At 42.6% G+C, this 26,289-nt stretch overlaps 1 protein-coding gene across 1 annotated transcript in view; it reads right to left on the reverse strand.

Moving 5' to 3' along the window:
- Positions 1 to 22,121: 22,121 nt before the first annotated feature.
- The window catches only part of EDIL3 (EGF like repeats and discoidin domains 3), a gene marked incomplete at both ends in the record, with an annotated part of 230,553 nt that continues 226,385 nt past the window's right edge, over positions 22,122 to 26,289 (reverse strand). The window contains one exon of the mRNA XM_082301980.1: positions 22,122 to 22,271. Coding sequence (XP_082158106.1) covers positions 22,122 to 22,271 — 150 coding nt within the window. The remainder of the gene's footprint in view (positions 22,272 to 26,289) is intronic.

The raw sequence follows: 26,289 nt of genomic DNA on the forward strand, positions 1-26,289 counted from the left end.
AATTTGTTTTCAGAGGATGGATGTTGTGAGTACAGCATTAGCTATTCCAGGTGCTTATAAATAATTGCATCTTGTGTTTCTTACTGTGTTTCAGTGGAAAATAGACTGAAATCCGTATCCACTGTCTTGGGCTTAGGCATTCAAAATTATATCCTATATCCCTTCAGCCTGAAAACTTTATATTTCCAGCCAAAGAGAAACAGATAATGCAGAAGGTCGGGGCTGGAGAAAGTAGCAGCGGAAAATATCTATTAATATTTAAAATTCCTTGTTACCAAAGGAACGCTTTTTTTCCTAGTGTTTTATCAGAACCCAAATACAGCAGGACAAATGTTTATTCCTAAGTGTAACACTGCAATTGAAATATTCCATGATACGTTCACTTTTTAATACATATTCTATAGTTTATATATATATACACACACATATTCTATAGTTTAAAATTTCAGTAATGGCTTCTGTCAAGGCTTTTTGGTTTTATTTTGCCACAGTTGATATTAACAGTTTAGCAATATTTAACATGGTGTGGTACAATTGCTGGCTGTGCAGGAGGCAGTGTTGTATACAAAAATGGTAAAACCTGGGATAAACAAGGGGTGTCATGGATTGTGTCCCAGGCAACTTTCTGTATTAGACAAATCTGCAAAGGACAAAATAGCTGGGAAAAGTGTGATTTCAAAAGAAGAGCGTTGTTAATCACATTTGTGTGCACAGGTCAATCCTTGTGTTGTACTTGTTCAAAATTCTGGCGTGTCAAGAAGGGGAAGCCTCATGGGGCTGGAAAAGGCTAAGAAGGATGTCACAAAGAACCACTGGAAACAGAAATTTATGTGTTTATCCCTCTGGAGGCTTCCCTGTCCTCTTTGTGCTCCTTTTGCCGTGTCCTTCCGCATGGGCATCGCGCCGGTGCCACAGGTACCACTTTCCCTGTCCCCCATGCTGTCCTCTCCCACAAGAGTCTCAGCAGCTGTCTGATCAGTAATTATTCTCCAGGAAAATGGGATTCTCTGCCAGCACAGCAGCTTGAATGACCTGAGCTTCTGTGTTTTCAAGGTTTCCACGCCGCACTTTGCGGGTGCTCCATGCCCTGCCAGTGTCCCCGCGAGGTTCTGTAAAACTCTCCTTCATTAACATTTATTATTTCTGCTGGTGGCTCACATGCTGGGTGAACAGAATAATGATCTCTGCACATGGGAGGCTCCAGGCTGGTGCTATTAGCAGTGTTTCCATTATGGTTTACAGCTATGCACCCTCAGAGTTCACCAGGATAACAAAAGCGTTGCTTTTCACAACTACTGTGTTACTAAAGGCAAAAGAAAAGGAAAGCTGATATTCTGCACTGCTCCAAATTGTCAAGACGTCACAGTTATCTGCGAAATGACCAGTAATAATATCAACTTGCCATCCTTTTACTGTTGGCTGTCATGAGAATAAATAGTGATCATGTTGGTTTAGGAGGAGAATGCAAACAAGGGAAATCATGTTTAAAATGAGACACTACAATTATCCTTCTCTTTCCATTTTCTTTGCACTGGCATTGGGAGATATTTTTAAAGTCATCTTTTAACTACTATTATTTTGGTCCATTTCATAATACATTTTGAAGCATAAATCTCATCATTTTATTCTTTCTATTCTGTCATCCCCTTTGAAGCTATGTAGTATAAATCACAGACTAATGTGAAATTAACTAATAAATTGGTACGTAATAGGCAATCTCTTTGTATCTGCTCAAGTATTCCACCAGTGCTAATAAATACATTATACTGAATATTTGTGAGTGGCTTTTGAAGAATGTAAATTCAGAATGTGTACTTCTGGAGAAGTTTAAACTCTTGACATTCAGTGCTCTGAGAAGACGCAGGAGTTCTGGCCTGGATCATTTTGTTTGTTTTGTATTTGTTTTTCTGGTGATAAAAACACAGTTACCTGTAGCCATGGAACTCATTTGGGGAAAGAAACTCCAGCTAAGCACCGCAGAAAATAATCTCTTTATGATGACCTTGTGTCACTGCAAGTACAAAACTGTCTTCACAGCTGAATGCTCTAGCCCTGGGGATTACTAATGATGGAAAGTAATAGCTTTTAAACTTCTAGTCACCTGAGCTGTGTGTCACATACATTTATTCCCGTCGGAATTTTAAAAATGCATTTATGCAGCATCTTTGGGGATGTTCTCAGAACAGCAATATCACCTTGGTGATAAATTCACATGAATTTTGGGCCCACTGCAGTAAGACACTGTTAGTGATGAATTACCTCCAGGGAGCCCAGGAGCTCAAGAGCTGCACATGGCAATCCAGGAAACATCGGTCACTCTCTGTTGTGTGGATGTTCAGTACATCCAGTAAAACACTCTCTGGAAATGCTCAGGGAAACAAATCAGAAAAATACCTCTAAGAATTTCTCCTTTGTTTCTGTTCAGAGCTACGGATAAAAAACAATCACTTGGATAATGAGAAAATCCCCCAGAGACTTACAGGCTTAAAAAACCAGGCAGGTGTCTTGTGACCTTCCATTCATTCCTCTCTTCCTGCACATCTGTTCCCTACTGACCACTGCCCTGTGCCCTGGCCAGCCCAGGTTTGTGATAACAAGCTCTGAAGATGCCAGGTGTTATTTCCTTGGAAAAGTTCTTCATCACCTTAGTCCGCATGCAGGAACTTAGTAATGATTTTATGGATTTCTCTGATTTGTTTTGAAATTAAATGCTCAGTATTAATGCCAGGACCCTAGAAAACCAGCAGCAGAGAAACAGTGCTTTGCCAGAGCTGCTTATATAGCCACAGAAAGGTCTGGGTTGGAAGGAACCTTAAAAATCATCTTGTTCCACCCCCTGCCATGGGCAGGGACACCTCCCACTGTCCCAGGCTGCTCCCAGCCCCAATGTCCAGCCTGGCCTTGGACACTCCAGGGATCCAGGGGCAGCCCCAGCTTCTCTGGGCACCCTGTGCCAGGGCCTGCCCACCCTGCCAGGGAACAATTCCTGCCCAAGATCCCATCTAAATTTACCTTCTTTCAGGTTATGATGTAACACTTCTGCAGCTGCAGTATGGGTGAGCCTGAGGTAGAGTGTACAGCCAAGTGGCTGCACTGCAAGATAGCTACTTGATGTTAATTGAGAATTACTTCATGTATTCAGTCTTTAAGGAAAGGAAATTATCTACTTTCACTTGACTTATTTTGTTCTCCTTAGCTATTTTTGAAATTTATTGAGACAGTGGGTTTTTTTAATCTCTAGCTAGAAGTAGATGATTAGACACAGATGAACAATTGGCATGGAAAAAGAACCTCAGAAAACATGTGCATTAGCAAGTACGGATTTCGATAACGTAAAGAAGTGTATAATATGATTGTATGTAAAGATTTTAGTGAAGGATTTCATATAATGGCTCATAAAACTTGCCCCTGGAATGTATAATTCAGGTCAATTGGGAAAACCATGATGAGAAAATGACCAGAACATCATTAAAAAGTGCCATGATAAACAGTATTGTGCCGGGGTGTTGCAAGGTTGCTGTTGGGGTATCAAAAGGATTAACACCCGCTGTCAAACACACAACAGCATGAGCTGTGTTCCCTTAAAAGCTTGTAGGCAAATTTTTTTTCTCCCATCTTCATACAGCAAATATTTCTGTGATAAAAAACATTGAAAGCCCTCCCAGTGGCTGGAGGGTGCTGTCCAAACAAAGTAAACCTTTGGGCTTATCAGCAATTTATCAATAAACCTGGCTCCACGCTTATTTTCTCTCTCAAGCTACTGCTGTCTGTCAAGAACCAGATTTTGACAGCAATTAGCACAGTGCCATCACTAAAGACTACCCTCTCCTTTGTAATATTGAAATCTTGTCTTTGGCTCTGACAATAAAGCTAAAAATAATCATCTGCTTCCAACAAAACCCATCTCGTGGGATTACGTGTGAAAACAGAGCAGGTACACTCTGCTGGTTCCTTCGTGAGTAAAACGAGAAGTCACCACAGTTGGCAAGCGACAATTTTTTGAAAGTTTTAAAACGTCCCCATGGCTGCTTCTGTCTGAAAGGACTGATTATTCACTGCTGCAGATTTCATAATTTTTCTCAGGCTGAGACAGTTTAATTTTATCTGTTGGGAGAAGTGATGAAAAGAAAAACAACCCACCTACTGGAACCAGCAGAAGCACTCAGAGGATGATGGAACATAAAACAGCACAGTATATATGGTCAGGTGGTTTAACGATACAGTTTTGTTATTTCTTGATAATTAGTGTCACTTGCATGAAAGCTCATCCCTAAAATATATTGATTTACTCAGCCATGATCTGCTCCAGTGGTACCCTCAGGGACAGCTGTGAGAAATAACAAAGGGAGGAGAGGTTGGAGCTGGATGGATATTCAGACAGATGGACAGACAGGTGATTTACATCAGTGGGTGGTATATAGGTACAGTCCTTCTAATTAAAGAAGGAATTGCCAAAAAAATATGGATAGTGAATCATTTCTAATGTTGTGTGACTGACATCAAAACTCTCTCCCCTCTGCACTCATTGTGCTGCTTGTGAGATCATTACCTTTACGACTCAATGTTCACTTCTCTTTCCATCTCAGATTTCTTATGTAACCAGATTTGTTAATCTCAGTTTTTATTCTGCCCTCATTGGCAGGAATTAGACAGGTACCTGCACACCCAAGAACAATTTTAGTGAGGTAGGGTAGTTTCTCATCATCTGAGGAGCTGTCAGAACCTTTCCTTGGATTTGTTGCACCCAGATATTTGAATTGAAGAAAATTATCATGGACAGCAGCCTTTTTATTGTCACGCTATGACAGGATGACAGGGGAGCTGTACACCAGATTCTGTGCTGACCTGGTACTGATGCTATGAGCAAAGTGTGCAGTAGAAAATAGTTTTAATTTTAAGCAGCTGGGCGAGGGGCAAGGGGGATGGTTCACTGTCATCAAGAGCAGGCACAGGGTGCTGTTTGTAGAGGAGTGCTGTTAAAAAGTGCCCAGGTTTTCAGTTTGTTCTTCGTCACCATAAGATGAGAAGGGTTTTAGAGCAAAGCACACAAATTTTACAGCATTGTTATTGATGCAGTCAAACATTGCAGGAGTTTTGCAGGAGTTTGATAGCAAGGCACAGGCACAAGGTTTCACTGGGAGGTAGAACTGTGGGCAAACACCCATGAGGTCTTTCACCTCCTCCAGTCCTTCTCTGCACCTGAAAAAAAGTGATGCCACTTGCTATGATGAGCCCCAGCAGGAAGCAGAAGCCATCGTGCTCATCCTTCCCAGCCTTGAAAGACGTCAAATCGAAGTAAATTCAGTTTGTAATGGCAATTGCTTTGTGCATGCAGGACCTTTTCTCTTTTTATTGCTCTGGTTAAATGCACCCTGGCATTTTTGTGTCTCATCCAGAATGCAGGAAAAAAAAAAACTGCTGAAAGATCCTGCCTTTGATGCTGGAAAATAAAAAGCATGTGAAAGAGAATAAAAAGATGTAAATGATATGTAAACTAAGGAAATAAATGAACTGGAGAGCCATATCTTTTACTCCTCCTAGACTTCCTGATTGTCTTTATAACAACTTAGGTGTAAAACCCTGTATCTACTGAATCCATATAATTGCTATCATAGCCATATAATTAGTACTGTTCAAAATCCCACTTTATTGGAATTCCAGCATTCCACTCATCCCCTTAATTTTTCTCTGCCTCTACTGGCCTATAGCTCTAAATTGCATGCTTATCTCCCAAAAAAAGGTTTTAAAAGCGTAATATATTCATGTAAAAAGATACCACAGTGACAATTGAAAGGATCTCTTGAATTGCATCTCTTCCAGTAGTCTTGCTCAAGCTGTGCTACGTTATTTCTTTGTCAAAGAATAAGAAATGCATAGCGTGCCCTCTGAGTTCCTTGTCTTTAGGGACTGGGGAGTATAGAGCAGAGTGAACTCTGATACCATAAAGATTTCAAGACAAACATATTTAGCAATTATCCTCAGCGCTATGTTTGGGAAAGATCAAGCAAAACTAATCAATTTTCCAAATGAGAGATTCAATCTCACAGAAACAAAAGCAAACAAACAGCAGCCTGCCTTTATTCTTCCCATTACCATCCGCCGGCCATTTTCCGTCTAGATGTTCCTGTCAAGAAAAGGGAAATATCAGTTTCTCATGTCAGCACAACATCAAAGTAGTGAAATTGAAGGCAGTCCAGGTGACCCTGATGTAAAACTGGTCCAAATTAAGGTACTATATAAATCAATACTTTGCAAACTGTGGAAGAAGCTCCATTTTCCCCACCCTGACTCCAGCGGCACTTCGACAGGTCCACACCAGCCCCAGCCTCCCACAGCTCTCTCAGCAGCTCAGTCACAGCACCACATCTCTTCTGAGCCTGCAGAGGTTCCTACAGCTGATATTTCCAGAACTCCACACGTCCAGCCTTGCAGACAGCAGAGGTGTGTCAGGACCCTGCACTATGCATGAAGGTCCCTGGTTTTCACCCGTGCTGGAGAAGTGTGTGTAAAGTGCGTTTAAGTAATGTATTTTAAAAACTTCCATTACTTAGGAAAAGTCTGAAGGTGGGAATACACTGTCTAAAGCAGGTGTGTTGGCCAGAGCCATCAGTTAAAACTTTGCCTGCTTAACACTTTATTATAAAAGGATTTTATGGTTGAGCATCAAAGGGGACACACATCTATCAGTCCAAACTGTTTGCAAATTTAGAATGCACAGATCTCTCAGCCAGCTGTGATATTCAGTGAACTTGTATCTGTTCGGATTGGCCTTTTGACTTCACAGCCTATTCACTCCCTTTCCTTGATGAAATTTGATTTTGTGCTAAACCTTTTTTAAGAAACTCGTTTTCACAAGGGATTGCAGGTGTTTGAAATGGCCTGGCTCAAGTCTCTCTATTATTAGCTAAACCATATTATAAAACCCACTGAATTAACATTCTCCTACACATTTCTTTGATGACTTGAGGTTTTGAGGAAGCAGTTGTCCATCGTTGCCCTTCCTGAATCAAGGCTGTTCAGAAGGAGCCACTGAGTTAATTTATGCTTTTAATCCCGTGGTGCTTTTTCAGTCTGGCAGCTGTGGAGAAGGTCAGGGGAGGTAAAGCTGCATTTCTGGAGCTGCTGTAGTTCTGAGAAAGCCTGGGTCACTCTTAATTACTGCCAGTCCAGGCTAAGCATGATGGCATTCTGCCTTGTTCTTCAGAGGTCCCGGCAGCGCCGTACGCCTGGGGAAAATGAAACACACATTTTCTGTGCCATGCACTCGCAGGGATGGAGTGGCAGCCACCTGGAATGTGGCTGGATTTGCCTCTGAATGAAATCCTCTGAAGTGAAGCAGCTCAGCAGCCTTTTATCAATAATTACACCTGCTGCATAAACCAATCACCCAACAGGCCTGTCGATGCATGGCACATCCGTGACATCTTCCTTGCCAAACAGAGCCCTTGGCAGAACAAAGGAGCTCTGTGCCCTGCCTGGGTCGAGTTTCTACCTTCCTCTTGTAGTGGTATCTGTGTTCTGCCCAAAGCCAACTCAACAGGTGGGTGCCACAGCTGATAAAATCTTCAGTTTGGGTTACATGCACTGACCTCTGCACCTGTAACTTGTCATGCCCACGTGGCCCCAACCAGTGTGGGTGCTGAGATCATTTTCCTAATGATCAGCCTAATGATTTAGTTTTCTAAATATCTCCCTCTTTTCTATTTCTGAGTGTCCCACGGCCTTCACAAATTGTCCATTTTGTAACAGCTGAGTTTATGGCCCTGCCTCCCCTCGAGTTCATGCCTGTATTTGTGAAATGCATGAAAGCATTAAGCAAACGGTGCTACACATTTTCTACACTTTGAAGGGAAATGTTTCCATCCAGGCATGTGGGGATTCTTCAATATTTAATAAAAAAGAAAAAAAAAAAAGAGTACAATATTTGAAATAATGAAGATTAACACATGCTGACAGTTTATGGGTTAAGCTTCTCCTCTGAGGAGGTTTGTTCCTTGTGACTTCAGAACAGTAAATTGTGTAAAGATGGTAAGTAGTCAAAAATAAAATATACACTCCATTATTATTTAGGTAGAGCTTGAATTTACTGAAACAGAGTAGCACTTGGTTATATTAAAAACATGTCTGAAACAAGGGGAAATATTTCCATGTTGAACACATACTTTCTTCAAAGGAATCTTCAATATTTTTACATGAAATATCCAGAACCAGACACTTCTGAAAATGTATGTGATGAAGAATTATAATTAGAAGCAGAAAATAATAATCTGAATTCACTTCCCCACCCCAGTTTCTATTATTAATGATGTAGAACTTCACCTACAGAAATAAACCTCAAGGATACCCTAGCTCTTAAGTGCTTTTCATCATGTACAGGCTATTTCTTTCTTTCTTTTCTTTTTCAAATACTGAGCATAATTTTATGAGATGCATTTCACATATCTTATAAAGAACAAAATACTGCCTCAATTAGAGAGAGGCTTGAGCTGCAAAAAGGCTTAAGTGTTCAGCATTCATTGTCTTCCTTCAGGCTGTGAGGATAAGGCATAACCTCTCTCCTGATGGTAATTGTTTGCTGCATTTATCACATTCATTTTCCCTCACTCTCAAAATATGTCTGCAGAAGGATGGAAGAGTAGGAATGGGTTCAGTAAGAGGGATTGGGCAAGCCTTATCCTCAAATATTACATAGCATTCCACAAAACTGTGAGAGTCATCCTCTGCGTTAATAGCGTTGGTTGTCTGCCTAATATTTGACTAGAAAATGCTACACTTTATGAATTTAAAACTGCATTACTGAAAGTAAAAGGAAAACCTGAATTAGATGCACATTTAATTTTTTATTAGTACATTTGCATGATGCATCCGTTCTAGGCAATATTCTCAGAAAAATATGGTTATAGACTCACAGAAAGGTTTGGGTTGGAAAGGATCTTCAAGATTATCTCATTCCACCCCCTGCCATGGGCAGGGACACCTCCCACTGTCCCAGGCTGCTCCAAGCCCCAATGTCCAACCTGGCCTTGGACACTCCAGGGATCCAGGGGCAGCCCCAGCTGCTCTGGGCACCCTGTGCCAGGGCCTGCCCACCCTCCCCAGGAAGGATTTATTCCTAATACCTAATTAAATCTACTCACCTTCATCTTAAGGCAAATTCCCCCTTGTCCAGTCACTGCACGTCCTTGTGAAAAATCCCTCCCCAGAAACCCTTTAGGTACAGGAAGGCTGCTATAAGGTGATATCCAGTAGTTCCACTTCCTTACTTCCAACTCTATTTGGATTAAGATCAACAAACAGTTTTCAGGGGCCGCAATACATAAAATCCTCTGATACATGCTGACTTTGAGATACAAGCTGATGGAACCAGAACAAAAAACAAAGGTGCATGACACAAACCACTGTACCCAGAGGTAAACACAGAGCTGATGGCACTGCCGAGGCTGGAGTAAAAAAACCTGTGTGTCCCTGGGGACTCCTAGATCTGGCAAAAAATCCTGACCTATACAATGAACAAGTACAGGAAAGCTGAATATAGTTGTCTTCGAGTTTGGTGGTGAACTCCAAGCATAAGTGACACCTACAGACGTGCAAAACACTCATTTGGCTATATTTCAGAGTCAGATGGGCTTCAGATGGTGAATTGCACTCTTCACCCATATACCTGTGTCAGAACAAGGCAGGTACCACAGTGCAACTGAGGAATGATCCTCGTCTGACAGGCTGGGTGCTGCTCACAGCCACAGTGACACCAGCACACCAGTTCTGCAGTGCCACTGTGGTTTCCCTTTGGGTCTCTCCCCAGGGTGGCTGGGGTGCTCATCTTGCAGAGAGAAGGGGCAGATTCCTCTCCTCCCTCTGCCATGGCTGTCCAGGAGGGCTGGGATGGGGGTTGTGAGGGTACCTCCATCCTCCCTGCTGTCTGTCAGGTCAGTCACACTCCTGCATGTCCTGTGCCACTTATTTTGGTGGCCACTACAAGGATATGCCAGAGTGGAAAAGGCACCATCAAAGCTGCAGGGAAGTGGGATAAAAACCCCTACAAAGTTTGTGCTCGGTTGCTACCTTCCCTGAGAAGTTGCTTGTGGCAAATAAATCTGATGTTTTTCTTTGTGTCTCACGTTCTCACCTTTTATTTGGTGCCTGTTTTTCAAGTGTTCACTTTGCAAAACCAAACAGCGTTTTCTAGGTAAATAAGCAGAGTAACACAGAGCGTATGAGCAAGCGCTGATTTTCCATTGTACTGAGAATTAACTCTTTGGTCTTTGTTTCATTGTCAGCTTCAAGGAATAATTAACACCGGACAAAGAACGAGTGCCACTGTAAGGAGCAGTACAGCTGAGATCTCTTGTCTCATTTGCAATTATGCCTGGAGCTAACAGGATCACACAGCAGGCTGAGATCCTGCATAATTAGTTAAGAGACTCCAGTGTAATAGGAATAGAAAAAAGGTCATGGTGAAGAGGCAGGCGGAGATGCCAGTCATGCAGCTGTGCCTGCTTCTGCATCTTGTGTAGCAATCCCAGGCAAACCTGAGCCCCTCCCCAAGATTAAATCCATCACACCTGCACACACCTGTGTGGGGCTGTGCTGCCCTGAAGAGGGCAGAGAAAAGGTGCCTCTTGCAGCTTGGCTCCTCCTGCTTCTTCAAATATATCCAGGCTCCAGCTTGCATGTTCAGTCACTCCTTTCTTTCCCTCCTTCTCTCACCTACCCCCACCACAGCCCCTTAACTTCAATTTAATAAAGGCTGTGGATTAGTATTCATGGGGATGATCTTTCCTGTTCTTGGAGTGATTCTCTTGCATGCAATCAGATTGTCTCAGGATGAAATCAGATGAAGAAGAAGCCCCTGTGAAATAGTTTGGAAGTGCGTTAAGGCAACATTGACATTTGAAATAACTTCAGCCAGAGTTGTGTTATATGAATGAGACTTTCAAGCAGCTTGGCTATAAAATTAATTTAAGTTAATTTAGGTAAGGGTAACTCAACTTCTGAGAGCCAGACCACACTTCTTAGAGACTGGAAGACCTGGAGAGTCACAGGAGTGCTGGGGGATTAAGTTCAGATGAAGATCTACCCTTTTTCCCCTCCTGTCCCTCTACAATGAATATTCAGTCAAAATAAATTGGATAAAAAGTGATGAAACCAAATTCTGTGCTGCACAGGATTGGAACAGCCCTTTTGAACAGGAGGTGCTGACTCTGCCCATGCTGTTTTTGGCAGTGGTGCTCACAGTTCACAGAGCCTTGTGGTTGGAGTAGCTGCATGCAGGGGCCAGCCCAGTCCTGCCCCTCCTCTCTCTCCACACTTGCTTCAGTTTCTGTGTGCTCTGAATCACGGAGAGAATGTCAAGCCAACACCATGGGGAGGCTCAGAGATTCTGAGGCAAAGTGGGAGCTGGAGTCACCTTCAGTGTGACTCTACCAGCATTGCTTCTCTGTTCCTAAAAGCTCTGCCAGGAGTCCTGCTGATGGGAGCTCAATTACTGCTGGGCAGCCAGGGAAGGACTGCTGAAACCCCACCTTTCCCCACTGCTGAAGTGCAGGCACAGGAATCTGTGTGACATCCTCTGGGATCAGGGCTGGTACAATCAATATTTCTACTGCAGAGCTAGAGGAAAGGCCCCCAGGGAAGATGATAAATAGGAAATGGGAAGGTTATCAAAGTGCCTCTCCCCAGCACAGCCTGATGCACACTTCCCTGGTTTGAAGTCTGTTATCCTGGCCAGGGAGAACCAGCCCAGACTGTCTTGAGACAGTGAAGGAATGCTAATAAGCCTTTGCCTGTTCAATCAAAACACTCCTGTGCTGCAGTTCAGGAGATGGTCTGGGCTACAAAAGCATCAATACATTCAGGTGATTCACCACGGCATCGGAATACAACCAAAAGGATCACCAGTACGTACAGACAGCTCAGAATAAGGGGAAAAAAGGTAGCTCTGAGAGACTCCTCAGTAATTTACCAACAAATTGTGTCACTGGAGATTCTCACAAGACAGTGCAAGACGATTTCAGTGTCACTTGTGGAGGATATTGGGTGAGAACCAGGCAGTGTTCATTTGAGCCCCGGTAATACAGAGATGTTGGGAGGGTGTATGAAAGGAGCATGGTGCACACCAGAAATCACATCACCCATCACACTGGAATATTAGTGACACATTTCACTCTCCTTCAGCCTAAACAAGGGCCTTAGATCCGTGGTTGTTTGATATCAAGGTGTTTGCTCATCTGAGTATTTTCTGGGCTGGTGGCATTGAGGGTGTATCAGGCCTTTGGTATCACCTTCCCTTTGGTATGATGGGGATGCTAAACCAGTACCCTACATCTCATTGTGGAATTTTACTCCATTATCTGACTTCAGGAGCACGTTGGTCCATGCAGGCAGTCTAAATGCTTGGCAGACATGAACAGAAAGCAACCCTTTGGAGAAGAAATTAACCACAAATGCATTTTTCCTGCAGGCCGGAGGAATGCCTGGGGCAGAGGCAAGGGAAAAGATTGCTAAATGTTTAAAAATACCCAAGCCATTTCAGTTGAAGGGCAGTCTTTGATGCCATGAAGGGATTAACTGGGACATGTTTGCTGAGCCATTCCTGCTGCCCACTCCGTGTTTGCAGATGTGAACTGTGCGTGCCATTCAGTCAGCTCAGCTGCTGCGCTGGGACCAGGGGTGAGTTTCCCTTCACCACATCACACCCAGCCCCTGGGCTGCTCTGGTTTGGAAGCCTGGCTTTGGATTCCCAGAAATATTTGGGGAATGTGACCGTTAGTGAGTGAAAAGCCACTTGTGAATAGCTGGTCTCACTGCCACAGCTGAACAACACTTTCTGTCACGGCTCAGAAACTGGAAAGGAACGGGGAGGGGCAGCAGCCAATGCAGGTGGTGAGTGGCATGTGCTATATATGTATATCATATAAATATTGGGTCAGATTCTTCTGGAAGCCACTCTGACTCCCATCTTTGTGAAGAAGAAAACCTTCTCACTTATTCCGGTCACTGGCCAGCCATGGCTCCTGAAAAATATGGAAATGAACCACTTGCAATCCCCTCAGTAAAGGGAAAAATGGCTTTAAAATAAAGAAGTACTTCTGACTTTCAAGTACCTCTTCCCATTTCCCTGTGAAGAAATCAGCACTTCCATACGAGCTTCTAAGGAAAGGTAACTGGGGACAAATGTTTTAGCAGGCCCATTTGTGGCTGGACAAAGGGGAAATGGTTTTAAGCTAAAACAGGGTCAATTTAGATTAGATACAAGGAAGAAGTTTTTACAATGAGGGTGGAAGAGGTTTCCCAGAGAGGTGGTGGCTGCCCCATCCCTGGAAACACTCAAGGTCAGGTTGGATGGGGCTCTGAACGACATGGTCTGGTTCAGAGTGTCCCTGCCCATGGCAGAGGGCTGGACTGTGTGGCCTACAAGTGTCCCCTCCCACCCAAACCATTCTGTGATTCTATGGTAAGCAAACTGGGGTCATAAATAAAATATCTATAAAGAAGCACTGTTCTTCCCATCCACATCAATTTTTCTTAAATGGAAAAAATTTACATCAGCATACACCAGGAGAACAGCTAGATTAGATTGCTGAGCTTAACATCTTTATAATACTACTTCTACTTTCCTCTCCTTATTCCCAGATGAAATATGACATATGTGACACACACCTGTAGAACATGCATGTATATATACATATATATATATAAAAATATGTATGTAAATATACACTCCATATTTACAAAATCAACCCATGCTTTAATTGCTTTGTCAAAAATTCTCCATCAGTGCCTTTTCACTCTTAGCAAGGAGCTGTGAACACACACTTTAGAGAAGCTGTGAACCTGCTATAGTAGCATAAGTCACATGTAATACAGGAATTTCTCCAGGTCAAAAATAGCAGAGGCCCATCCTTCAAGACAAGGAATGAACGTTCAGACAGACAATTTCTCAGTGTGCATAATTCTGGATCCCAATATGATGTGTGCAAAGTTGTGGTGGGTTGAGTCCAAACATCAGCTAGGCCCCCCCACAGCTGCTGGCTCACTCTCCTCCACAGGCAGCAAAGGGCAGGGAATAGGAAGATAAACTTGATAAAGCTTGTGGGTTGAGATAAAAGCAGTTTAAAGAGTGGAGGAGAGAGAGGACCCCACTGCAACAGGTGAGGCCAGGGCAAACAGTCACCACGTCCAGCACAGGGGCAGCACCTCGCCCTGGGCCTCAGTGAACTCATGGAGGTGCTGACCACAGCTGAGTGCGACTGTCCAGCCAATTACTGGTCCAGCCCATGCTCCATCCATCAAACCCACATGTGCTGGTTTTGACTCCACAGTTTAGAGGAGGGAGGTTGTGCGAGGCAGCATCCAATGCTTTAAACAGGTCCAGGTAGGTGACATCAACTGCTCTTCCCTCACCCTGTGCTGTTGCTGCACCACAGAACACACCAGACTTCTCAGGCACGACTTGCCCTTAGCAGAGCCGCATGAAGATGTCCAAAATCACCTCCTTGTTTTCCTTGTACCTTAGCATAATTTCCAGAAGGATCTGCTCGATCTTCCCACAGGCACGGTGGTGAGACTGCCCACCCTGTAGTTCCCTGGATGTCCCTTAAGTCACCTATTGAAAATGGGGGTTATGATTCCTCTTTTACAGTCAGGGACACCTCCACCAGACTGCTATGACTCCTCAAATGTGAAAAAGAGCGGCTTAGACACATCCCCTGACACTTCCCTCATGACCCACAGGTGTATCTCTTCAGGTCCCATGGCCTTGGATGGTCTTCAGCCTGATCTCCTCCTACACTGGGCAGTTCTTCAGCCCCTCCCTTCACCTTCTGCACCTTGGGCAGTGTTACTGGAGCTCCTCTTGGTGAAATTCAGGCAAATTGTTGAGTACCTCAGCATTCTCCATGTCCTGGGTCTCCTTTTTTCTTCCAGAGTGGGCCCACCTTTTCCCTGCTTTTCTTTTTGTCACCAGCATACCTATAGAAACTTTTCCAGATGCCCTTGATGTTCCTGGAAAGATTAAATTTTATCAGGGCTTTACCTTTCCTAACCTGATCCTGGACAACTTCTCTGTACTCCTCCCAGGATACCTGTGATCTCTTCCATGCTCTAGAGAGTTCCTTTTTGTGTTTTGTGCTTGGCCAGGAGCTCCTTTTTCACCCACACAGGACTCCTGGCATCTTTGTCTGATTTTCTCTTTGTTGGGATGTTTTGCTCCTGAGTTTGGTGGAGGTTATCATTGAATATTAATCAGCTTTATTGGGCCCCCTTTCCCTCCAGGACTTGAACCCATCATACTCTACCAAGCAGATCCCTGAAGAGGCCAAATTCTCCCCTCCTGAAACCCAAGGCATTGAACTTGTGTTCCTTCCTCACTACCCAAAGGATCTTGAATTTCACCATTTCACAGTCACCACAGCCTGTCCTGGTAGGCTTAATTATTGGGAAGTCAGGAAGAAAACTTAGGTGGGTTTAGTTATTAGGAAGGAATTGTTCCCTGGCAGGGTGGGCAGGCCCTGGCACAGGGTGCCCAGAGCAGCTGGGGCTGCCCCTGGATCCCTGGAGTGTCCAAGGCCAGGCTGGACATTGGGGCTGGAGCAGCCTGGGACAGTGGGAGGTGTCCCTGCCCATGGCAGGGGGTCGGATTAGATAACCTTCAAGTTTTCTCCCAACCCAACCCAACCCAACCCAACCCAACCCAACCCAACCCAACCTATGATTCTTGTTTGGGGTGGTTGAAGTCCTCCTTGACAGCCAGGGCTTGTGAACACGAGGCTGCTCCAGTCTGTCCAAAGAGGGGCTCCTTAACTCTTCCTGCATCCTGTGGCACATCCCTGCCGTGCTGTCACCTGTCCCTGCCTTGTGACACATCCCTGCTATAATGTCACCTGTCCCTGCCCTCACTTTACTCCTGAAATGTGAGCTCTCTGTCATCTCGTCATCCACCCCAGCAGAGCTCCACGAACTCCAGCTCGTCTTCAATTAGACGTGACACCCCCCCCTTATCTCCCCTGTTGCCTGTCCTTCCTATAGAGCCTGTGACTGAAAAGCTTTAGATCCCCAGAAACATTAGAGGGGTAAATCCATCCCAGCCAGACCTGGTACAAGTCCACAGTGTGTCAGCCTATAGCACCTACGTCATATTTTCTGACACTTTCCTAAGGAAATAGCATGTATCACTTTTTAGGGGCCCCTTGATCTTGCTTCAGTGCCTCACATGCATACTTTATGCAGTCTGTGTAGTTGATTGCATTTATTGTGGCCTTTCTCCACAGCTCCTGCCGGCCTCTCACAGCATCTCAGGAAACAAATACATTCATTTAGTCTGCTTTGGATTTTCTGGTCGGATGCAAATGATTAGTGACCTTTCCTACTGTCTTCTGAGGGTTGATTTCCTCCATCTAGTGAGAAGTGTGCCTACTGACCCATCCTCTGATGTGTGACCTCAGATAACCGCAGCCCATCAGCTGGCAAACCAGAGAAGGAAATATTACTGTGACAAAGAGGGGATGTTCTGGCCATCCTCCCCATCTCCTCTGCCCCACCTGTGTGTCACCAGGTGGTTCATGCTTCCTGTACACTCCCACACACGTGGAGCCTACTTCCAAGTTGATACAAACCACGTAAAACCACAATTATTCTTGCTAACCTACACTGGTAAAGTGAATTTTGTTGCACTCTTAGCAGGATAAGTTGTGGTACCATGATTCTATGTTCTTACATTCAGAGGAATTTAAATATACATGTTTTCCCTGATATCTGTGTCGCTGAAAGATAATTTGGAATAAATGCAACCATTAAGCTGCACAACAAAGTTTTGTGCACTTGTGCCTTTTATGTTTTTGTTTCTTAATCTAAAGCAGTCATTTGGATTCTAAAGTGTGTCTCTCTATTAAGAAGATTATGCAAATTATATAAAAAAAGACTTTTGGATCAGTAAAATTATTTAGTCCTGTTTTAAAATTATCTTCTAATTTGTCCTATTTGATTTCTAAGGCTAAGTGATCACAGGTCACTTAGTAATCAGTAAGTGAAGAGATTGATCTGCTATTAATTCTAAGGTATAAAATATGTGTAACTTTGTTTACCACAGAAGTATCAGAGACTACTTATTTCGTGATGATGTAGCGTGTTGAAACTCATTTTAATCCCTTGAGCTCATTAACAACAGGTATGGGAAGATGGACATTGATAAATTGTTGCTATTTTGAAGAGATTTACTGATTATTTTCTCTCATTGTCTTCACTAGAATTCCTGGGGTTATATGTTATGGAGAATGTGAGGAAAACCCACTTTTCAGTTCCCCTGAAAAGTCCTCCTATTTTGTGAAAGAGTTGTTATTTATAACTTAAAGTCAGAAAGCTTCAAGATGGAGAAATTTAAAACTGAAGTGCTGGCACTCAGCCATCATTCTCCAAAAACACTCCTCTTCTTGTGTGCAGCATTGTATTCTCATTTTTGTGACTGGCAGAGATGTGTAATAAGGGAAAATTGCAATTGTGTGACTCTTCTGATGAAAGAGAACATGCTGTACTGAGTGTTGAGTGTTGAGACTGCATGTTGGGCAGGCATTCACCAGTGAGTGACTGTGCATGGCTTTTGTCTCTAAAAGAGGATTTTTAGTGAAAGAACGCAAGGGAAACCATTATAAAACAAAATCATGTGTATTTCTGGGCTTATTCAAAGTGTAAACCACTGAAGCTTCATCTTTCTTTAGTAAAAAAAAAATATATATATATATATATATAATATATAATTTAATTGTTTAAATTTGGGAGCAGATGGCTTTTCCATGTGCTGCTTTAACCTCTAAGCTTCTTAAGAAATTGAAATTATTGAGTTAACTAATACAAGACATTTTGGGGAGCAGGCTGAGCAGCAAATAAAAGAGAAAAGGGGCAAGGTTATGAGCAAACACCAGCCCTGCTGTGGCATCTCATAGCAGGTCTGGGTTGCAGCCACTCCTTATCTTCTCAGAAATTAATTTGCCTATGCAGGAGTTGAGGAGAGAGGGTAAGGACTGATAAATATCCCAAGAAATTTGACTTCCAGGAAATGAAATTGTCATTTTACATTTCTGGTGCTCATTCAGAGGGCAGCAGGACGGGAAAAAAATTATTTTTAGACTCATTCAAACCTATAGGGTTTTTTTATCTGGAAGAACAAAGGGAACATATTGAGGGGAGCACAGCACCGACTGCTGATTTTGCCAGAAACAAACTTACCTACCACAAAGACCCTGTGGATGAACCCAGGAAAATGCCACGTCATATCTCTGCTCCACATTTGCCGCCAGTGAGGCTGAGGCTAAGTTGTGTCTCCTTCAAGGTGTTGCAATATAACCACTTCAAGAAAACCACCTCGTTTTTCAAAAGTTTTATTGTTAAGTTTGAAGACTAGACAAGGTCGTACTGGTTTTACATCGCTCTACATGATTTAAGTATATACAAAACCATTTGGATATCACACAGCTTGAAAGGTTGCAAAGGTCATTTGTGTCCGAGATACTTCTGTACTTACTGACACATCAGAAGCCAGCACTGAATATTATAGTTCACATTTGTTGTATAGCAAAGATACACCCATTTAGTATCCTTAGTCTTCAAAACTGACACTTAATTTGTGTGCAGCCATTCCTAAAGAGAAAGTCAACCTCAGAACCAGAGCCAGTTAAGGCGACGGGCCCTCAACACAGATAAAAAGGAGCCTCGTGCCAGTGCTTTATTTCCCAGGCTATAAACGTAGCACATTACCCAGCTACATAAAGGTGAAGCCCGCCTGCAAATGCTTAACTGGTTCAGGGTGAAATTTAATTAGGAGAACACTTTTGGTCTTGTTCAATGTCACTCTTAGCAATTAATAGAGAAGTCAAGGATAATTTCCGAGCTTTTCTCTGTCCCCTCTTAAAGACACATCCCCGGTCCTGCACTTCTGGTTTTGTGGTGCTGGTTGCTTTCACTGGGAGAGAACAGTTGTGTTAATTAATACATTGACCCTTACGGCAATGGTATTCACCTAGACAACAGAATCAAACTGAAGGAAAAAATTTAATTCTTTCCCCATATCTGATTCCCACCTGTTTAGTTAAATCTGAGGGATTCCACTTAAACCAAGAGCTATTTCAGACTGATACTGCTGATGCTGGGAGCAGAATGTGGTGCTAGAAATGCCATTCCAAGAAAGCTTTTTGGTAGCTGAGGAATAATGTCACTGGAAAACCCCCCAGCATGCAAGTTGAAATTGTAAAGGTATCACATATATGATTTTTTAATAAATTATCGTGGGGTATTATCACAGGCGTGGAGCTATCCTTGCAGGTTGTGAAGACTGCTGGCAGCTGACACAGGACATGAAGATGAAAATACTCAACACAAAATTCATCCCAAATTAAAATTACTGTGTTGCATTACATGAAAACTCCATATGCAGATGAAGGGATAACAATTAAATTACTAAACCAAGAAACATTAATTCAAAACCAAAACTGAAGTTGCAAAAGGTGAATAACATGAAAAAAACCCCCAACATTAAGAACACAAAACAAATAATTCAAAAGAACATCAGCACAAGTTGTTAAAGTAGGAAGTCTAATTTTCTGAAATGGCCTTCTGTTTTTCGGATACAGTCAGTGAAATAGCTACATGCTATTCTTCATATCTGTAATTAAACTCAAGTCAACTGCTATCCCATAACAGGAACATGTATTTAATCCTCTTAAAGTATTGCGTGTGCATCCTAAAGAGATAAATATTACTAGTTTTTTTCTTTTTCTTTTTCTTTTTCTTTTTTCTTTTTTTTTTAACCTCAAGCCTATATTGCAAAATGTAGGCAGTAGATAATGCGGGGATAGACGTGTCCTCCATTATTCAGATTTCTTTTTTTCTCATTAGAAGTACCACCAAAGTGATTGACTTTCTCTTTAAAATCATTCCTTTTGCTTGAAGACCCCTCCATATATACATCATTAAGGAATGCTGTTAACACAGTTACAGACAAGACAGTAACAGTCTAGTGGCTTTTGTTATGCAGCACAAAGTAAAAAATAAAGAACAAACTTAGCAGTGTTGCACAGGACCTCAACATTTCTTACACATACTTTTACCTTTACAGGACTCTTCTTTAGAAGTCTTTAAATGTCTAAGCCTTATAAAATAAATACTTGTATAAATACAGTTTAAGGATTAAGTCATTTTGTAGAGGCAGGGTGTTCTGTTTGCTAAAATGTGACAGTTTAAGTGACACTATCAGAAAACCGCCACCATTATATCCCCAATTCTTGTATGTAAAATTCCTGGCTGCTATTCTAGAGTCTTTCACAGTTCAATGGATAATATATATTTAGTCTGTGGTGGAGAATGTGTGATTAAATGCAGGTTTTTTCGAAATCCAAACCGTTTTGTTTCCAAGGTAAACTTTGCCCTTTGCAGATTGTGGGCCAGCTAGCTGCTGGCCTGGGAAGCAGTGCCCAAGTTCATATTTCAGAGTTTTGGTGAGAATGTAACAGTGACAGAAAATAGAAGTTCAGTGACATTTGCTAAAACATGCAGCTGCATCTCTCTCTCTCTCTCTCTCTCTCACACATTCTCTCGTTCTCTCCACACCAGCATGTTATGAAATTAAAAGGTTGGCAGTAATCCCAAGTGCTGTTATTTCAGGTAACAGATAAAATGTCCCCTCACTCCCTGTCCCGGGATCTTTTTTAGACTGAGGTGCTGCTCTAATGTAGTCGCAGAGCACTTTACTCCAAGGAAACTCGGATTGCTCTTCAAAGATTGGTATTGTTATCTCAATCAGCAGGGGATACTGAGGCACGGGGGAGAATGTCCCCCCTACTTCTCCACTTTTCCTACTAAAAACTACTTTTTAAACTGGGGTTGCGATCATGCTGTGTGTGAAGCATTTCTGTAGATGGGGCGTGATAGGAAACAGCCCCCTCTTGGCTCAATGGTGTGTGTCTGAAAAGACTTTTTATGAGCAGAGGGTGACAAGGGTCAGGCTTTGGTGAGCTCCTACGTCACCTCTTTCCTTCTGGGAGGAAAGCTGTGACTTTAGGAAGAGCCTAAAGAGAGGGTTTCCTAGCAGTAAGGGAGTCATTCCTCCTGTGTGTCTTTTAGCACCTGGTTCCTTCACCCTGCATTTTCCTTCTCACAGAAATTCAGAGAGTTTGTGAAAGTGGAAATTGGGTGGGCAGACTTGTCTAGGGCTGTGTGCTCACCCCTGGGCAAATCGTCATGACACGGGATTTCTGATGCACTGTGTGGGTACCCAAGATGAGACACCACAAGTACCCTGGTGCCTCACCTCAAGTCCCCTTGAAAGAGCTCAAAAACTTTGCAAATCCATAAACTTTGGCAAACTCATTAACTTTGTAACACACTGATTTGGTTACATATGCAAACAGGTGACATCTTCCAAGGAAAACAACACCAGCAGTGTGATGCTAAACAGAAAAGATGGAGGTCGTGTCTACAGCATGCAAAATAGAGAAGGAAAATGGGGCAAGTTAGGGAAACCCTCCAGGTGTGTGGACTCTGCTGTCTGGATGAAAGAGGAGAAAGGTCGCCTGTAACATCACAAGTACTGTGTTTTACAGTACCACGGAGTGTCTCCCAAAATATGTGTCATAAGTACTGACAGTGTTTGATAGGCACAATTACTATAATGCAGTCATCCCCAAGTAGACTTATTGCTAAAAGCTGCAGTATCACTTTTTGCAAGTAAGATGACGGTATGATTTATGGAGAACTCGTCAGCCCAATGTTCCTGAAGCTGCAAATGAGCTTCCTCGTGCTATTTCTCTTCCCTTGTAAAAAGGATGCTGCTCTTTGTGTTTTTTTTTTTTTCCTCTCTTTTCCCTTAACTCATTTCAACTGGTGGTGAACAACTCAAAGGAGAAAAAAAACCTAGGAGAATAATTCCACAGCAGAAGGGACAACACCAACAGATCTCAAGGGCAAAATCGGATTGGATCGTTTTAAAGGGCAGGCTTAGACCTCCTGGCGAAAGACAGCTAGCGGCCTACCATAAAATGAGCGAGCACTGCTTCATGGAAAAACCCCACTCAGCATCCTACAGGCTTTTTGCACAGCTTCTTCTACAGCGGGAGCGCGGGCGGCGCGGGGTGGGCTCAGTCCTCGGCCGCGCAGCCCAGCAGCTCGGACCGCAGGGTGATGCGGCCGTACCAGGACCAGGGCAGGATGCGCACGTGCCGGGCGTAGATCGGCGGGTCGATGACGTTCTTGCGGTGCGTGTCGTTGTCGAAGTTCCCCTGGAACACCTGCAGGGAAGCAACGAGATGGTTTTAAGACCGCCCAGGCTGCGGTGGGACTCTGGTGGCGCTGGGTCCGCGATGAGTTTTTGTCATCGGGACACGCGGCTTGAGGTCGGAACTCGCAAAGAGAAGGTTTGGGTTAGGTCTGAGGAAGGAATTGTTTCCCGGGAGGCTGTGGTTGCCCCTGGATCCCTGGCAGTGTCCAAGGCCAGGCTGGACATTGGGGCTGGGAGCAGCCTGGGACAGTGGGAGGTGTCCCTGCCCATGGCAGGGGTGAAACAACAGGAGCTTTGGAGTCCCTTCAACCCAAACCTGTGATTCCATGAGCCCCTGCCTTTGCTAAGACCTTGTGATTTCATGGCATGCCATGACACACTCAGCCCTGGTGCAGGTAGAACCTTCTCCTCAGAGCTTCACCTGCTGTTCTGCCAGGGCCACGCTCTGAAATTTACACAAAAATCATTAACATTTTAAAAATCAAATGTCTTTTTACTTGGCATTTGTACCACCTCAAATAAATCCCACGAGATCCTGTTACTGTTTCTGAGAAAATAACATTAATAATTAAAGATAAGAATTTTTATTGTATCACTTATGAATGCAGCTGGGGTGCAACTGTATAAGCCCTCATAAAGTTCGTGATTATCAAGGATATTATCTTCTCATGTCAAACAAAAGTCAGCAGATGAATTAAGGGCATCAGGCTGTGATAAAAGTAAAACATCCTGGAATAGTACAGCGCATGTTATGATCTTATTTCCACCTGTATTGGTTAACCTACACAAAAGTGAGTTATCAAACTCCTACCTACGATAAATCAGTGCCAGATTTTTCCCCTGCCAGCCATTATTTAAATTCAAAAGGCCACAGCACCAAATTTGGCAAAATGATCAGATTATCCCCTTGGGTTATTTTCAGTTTTTATGGGAAATGTTCATTCCCTTAAAATGTCAGCCAATTCACTTCTCATTTGTAAAAACTGAACCTGATGGCTTTTCGACTTGAAATGAATGACTATCATTTGCATCATGCAGAGAAGAATATGGACCTCCTGGAGATGTGCTTATATGACTGAATTAATGCAGAATTACAAGTTTCCTGGAAGTTCTTGGGAAAATATCAGAGTTTGAAGTCTGAGGTGACTGATCTAACATTTTAGCCCTGACTCTGGTTCCTTTGTGACATCTTCACAGAGCTTTTTGGTCTCCATGCTGCACTCTTTGGATTTTGGAAGCTTCTCTCCAGTGCTGTCTTTTCAGCACGTCAAACAAAATCTGTGCCCTCCCCAGGTGATGCTCTTTTGCATGGAAGGGGTGAATTCCCCTTCTCCCTTGCCATCACACCAACACAGAAGTGGGAGCATGAAAGGATGTGGGAGTTCTGATGGATGGGTAAAGTGACAGAGAGAATGACCACAGAAACATCAGATTTGTGAGTCTAAGGAAAAAAACCCAAAATTATTTACCACAGGCAAAATTGTTTGCTGCCTGAGTACAGTGTTGATACATAAATCAGCAGGAGCTTGGGCTAACAAGTTTTGCACCTCAAGTCCAGTTTCATTTGTAGCAAAAAATAACAGGCAGTAAATTAATTATCAAAATTACAATGGCACCTCCCAAAACACAAAATGCAGCTAGGAAAGCCTAAAAGTGTTTTTTTTTTTTTTTTTTTTTTTTAATTTGATTTCTTGCACATGCATGCAAAATACCTATTGATATTTTTCACCAGGCTAGGTGCTGAGCAATGCAGAACTGAAGACAGCCCTCGCTGCAGACCTACTGAAAAATTATTTTATTCTCTGTTTCATTCTTCCTATGGATGATGCATTTCAAAGATAACATTTAAATGAAGGCTTAGAACAAAAAATGTTGTTTACCAGAACCTTTCTACAGCCCCAGTGTTCATATCTGCATATAGATATGCAAAATAAATAAAATTATGTGATGCAAAACCAGCAACAAATACAGCTGAAGGAGGGAGGATTATGTCATTTACTTACAGCAGGAAAACAAGAATTAAATTTTATTTTTAACTCGTGTGATTTCATTATCACTTGAAATCTAAGTCATTTCTTTCGGAGGTTATTTTATGCAAATACAAAATACACCTTCCCTCAAAATTCAAGATCTAGTTTCAAGAGATTAACTAAATATGCCAGATCAGAAGAAATATTTTAGGGAAATAAATTTATGAGAAAGTGAGGTAAGCTTTGTCACCATCCACAAGTATGACTTGCATGAAATATAACATTCTAACAGAAATTTACTGTTCTTTGTCTGTGGCCCCATGGCAAATTTCTTATGGGAAAAACCATATTCTCTGACACTCCTCATTTTCCTTCAGCCTCAATTCACTAATGGAGTCAAGGCATTTGAAAAGAGCAGGGAGGACTATGGACAAAACATGACTTATCAGCAGAAAAAAGAAGCTATTTCTGTAGCTATAAGTAATTTTTCTTTACCTGCTTGTTGCTTCATGTCCAAAATCAATAATAAATAAACCACTTATGCAACTAAAAACTCTTGAAAAGATGGTGCCTCTCAATGACCACTGCTCACATTTGTTTCTGGGCAGTTTTTTTCAGGATACCTCTGAAGACTGCCACTATTTTTTATGATATGAGAGGCTGATGTTGGAATTACAGTATTATGCTCTATGTAAAAAAATATAAATTCCCAATGACAAAATAACCCAAGGGTGATTTGTGCTCAAGAAATAAAGACCAGAATATAAATTATCAACGTGTCAGTATGCACAGCCAGTGCACACCTTCACCTTGAGCTCTGGGTGGCTGCAGGTCTGCTCCTACCTCATCCCAAACAGCAAACACAGAGAAAGAAGCAGCAAGAAGAAGGTTTTTTTGGGAGTTATTAAACAGATAAGTCTCTCCAGCCTGAGAGGAAATACTGTAGATGTCTATAAAACCGTAAGTGGCATGGGGAAAATCGATAGCATGCAATACTGCAGTGTCCCCTCAGCAGGGCCAGGAGGGGACAAGCAATGATAGCAGGGTCATCCCCAGCCATCTAAAGGTCACAGATCCCCTTTCAACACATAATTGAGGCATAATTGTGGCACAGCTTCCACAGCCTTTAACCACTGCTAAAGATCTGATAAATTGTGAGGGGGAAAAAGGCTGGGGTTATTGAGGACATGGACAGGGAGGAAAAAAAAAAAAAAAAAAAAGGCAGAGCTGGGAAAGGGCAGTAGGGAAAAATAACAAACCTACTTCTCCAGTTTTCTGGTCCTCTGCTACAGGATCCTCCTTCCTTCCCACGGAGCTTCACCCTCCCCAAAATCAGTGACTGCCACATTACAAGGTGGCTTTTTTTTTTTTTTGGTACAAGTGGGCCAACAAGCTCCTGCCTTTTGACCACCCTGCTGTAGAACATTACAGATTTTACAGTGTCTGTATCTATTTATGTCAGTCTGAATACTCAAAAGGTGTAACTTGCTGGAATATTTACTCAGCAGCTCTATCAACTTTGCACATGCAGACCCTTCACACCTATGTGTAGCTCCTCTGTAGCTCAGTCTCTTGCAGCTGATGTTAAAAGAAAGAGCCAGAAAATGCATGCTGCTGTACTTTTAAATATGATAACCTAATTCATAATTGCTTCATGGAAAAAAAAAAAGGTGAAAGCCCAGAAAATAGGTACTGATATTCTCTGCTGAAAAGATTTCTGAAATACAGAGAATTCTTGTTGATGCTTGTGTCCAGCAAGCAATTTGAATGTCTTGACCTGAAACATTCAGTGGGAGTTTTCAAGATAAACAAAGTGTTTTATGGCATTAGCAGAAAATCCAGATGACGACAATGTAAGTTGATTAGAATTTTAAAAAGAAAACTGTCCTAAGTTTTAAGACGGAGTAATTTAGGAGAAATACCTGAAGATTAGCAGCTTGGGGAAAGGAATGTTTTCTGCTGTACCTTAACAACGTTTTTCACAGTGAGAAGAATATTTTAAAAATGTTATTTCATGGAGCAGTTAATCCTGCCCATATTATAGGAAAAATATTTTAT

The sequence above is a fragment of the Coloeus monedula genome (assembly GCF_965178545.1).
Source record: "Coloeus monedula genome assembly, chromosome: Z".
Taxonomy (NCBI): domain Eukaryota; kingdom Metazoa; phylum Chordata; class Aves; order Passeriformes; family Corvidae; genus Coloeus; species Coloeus monedula.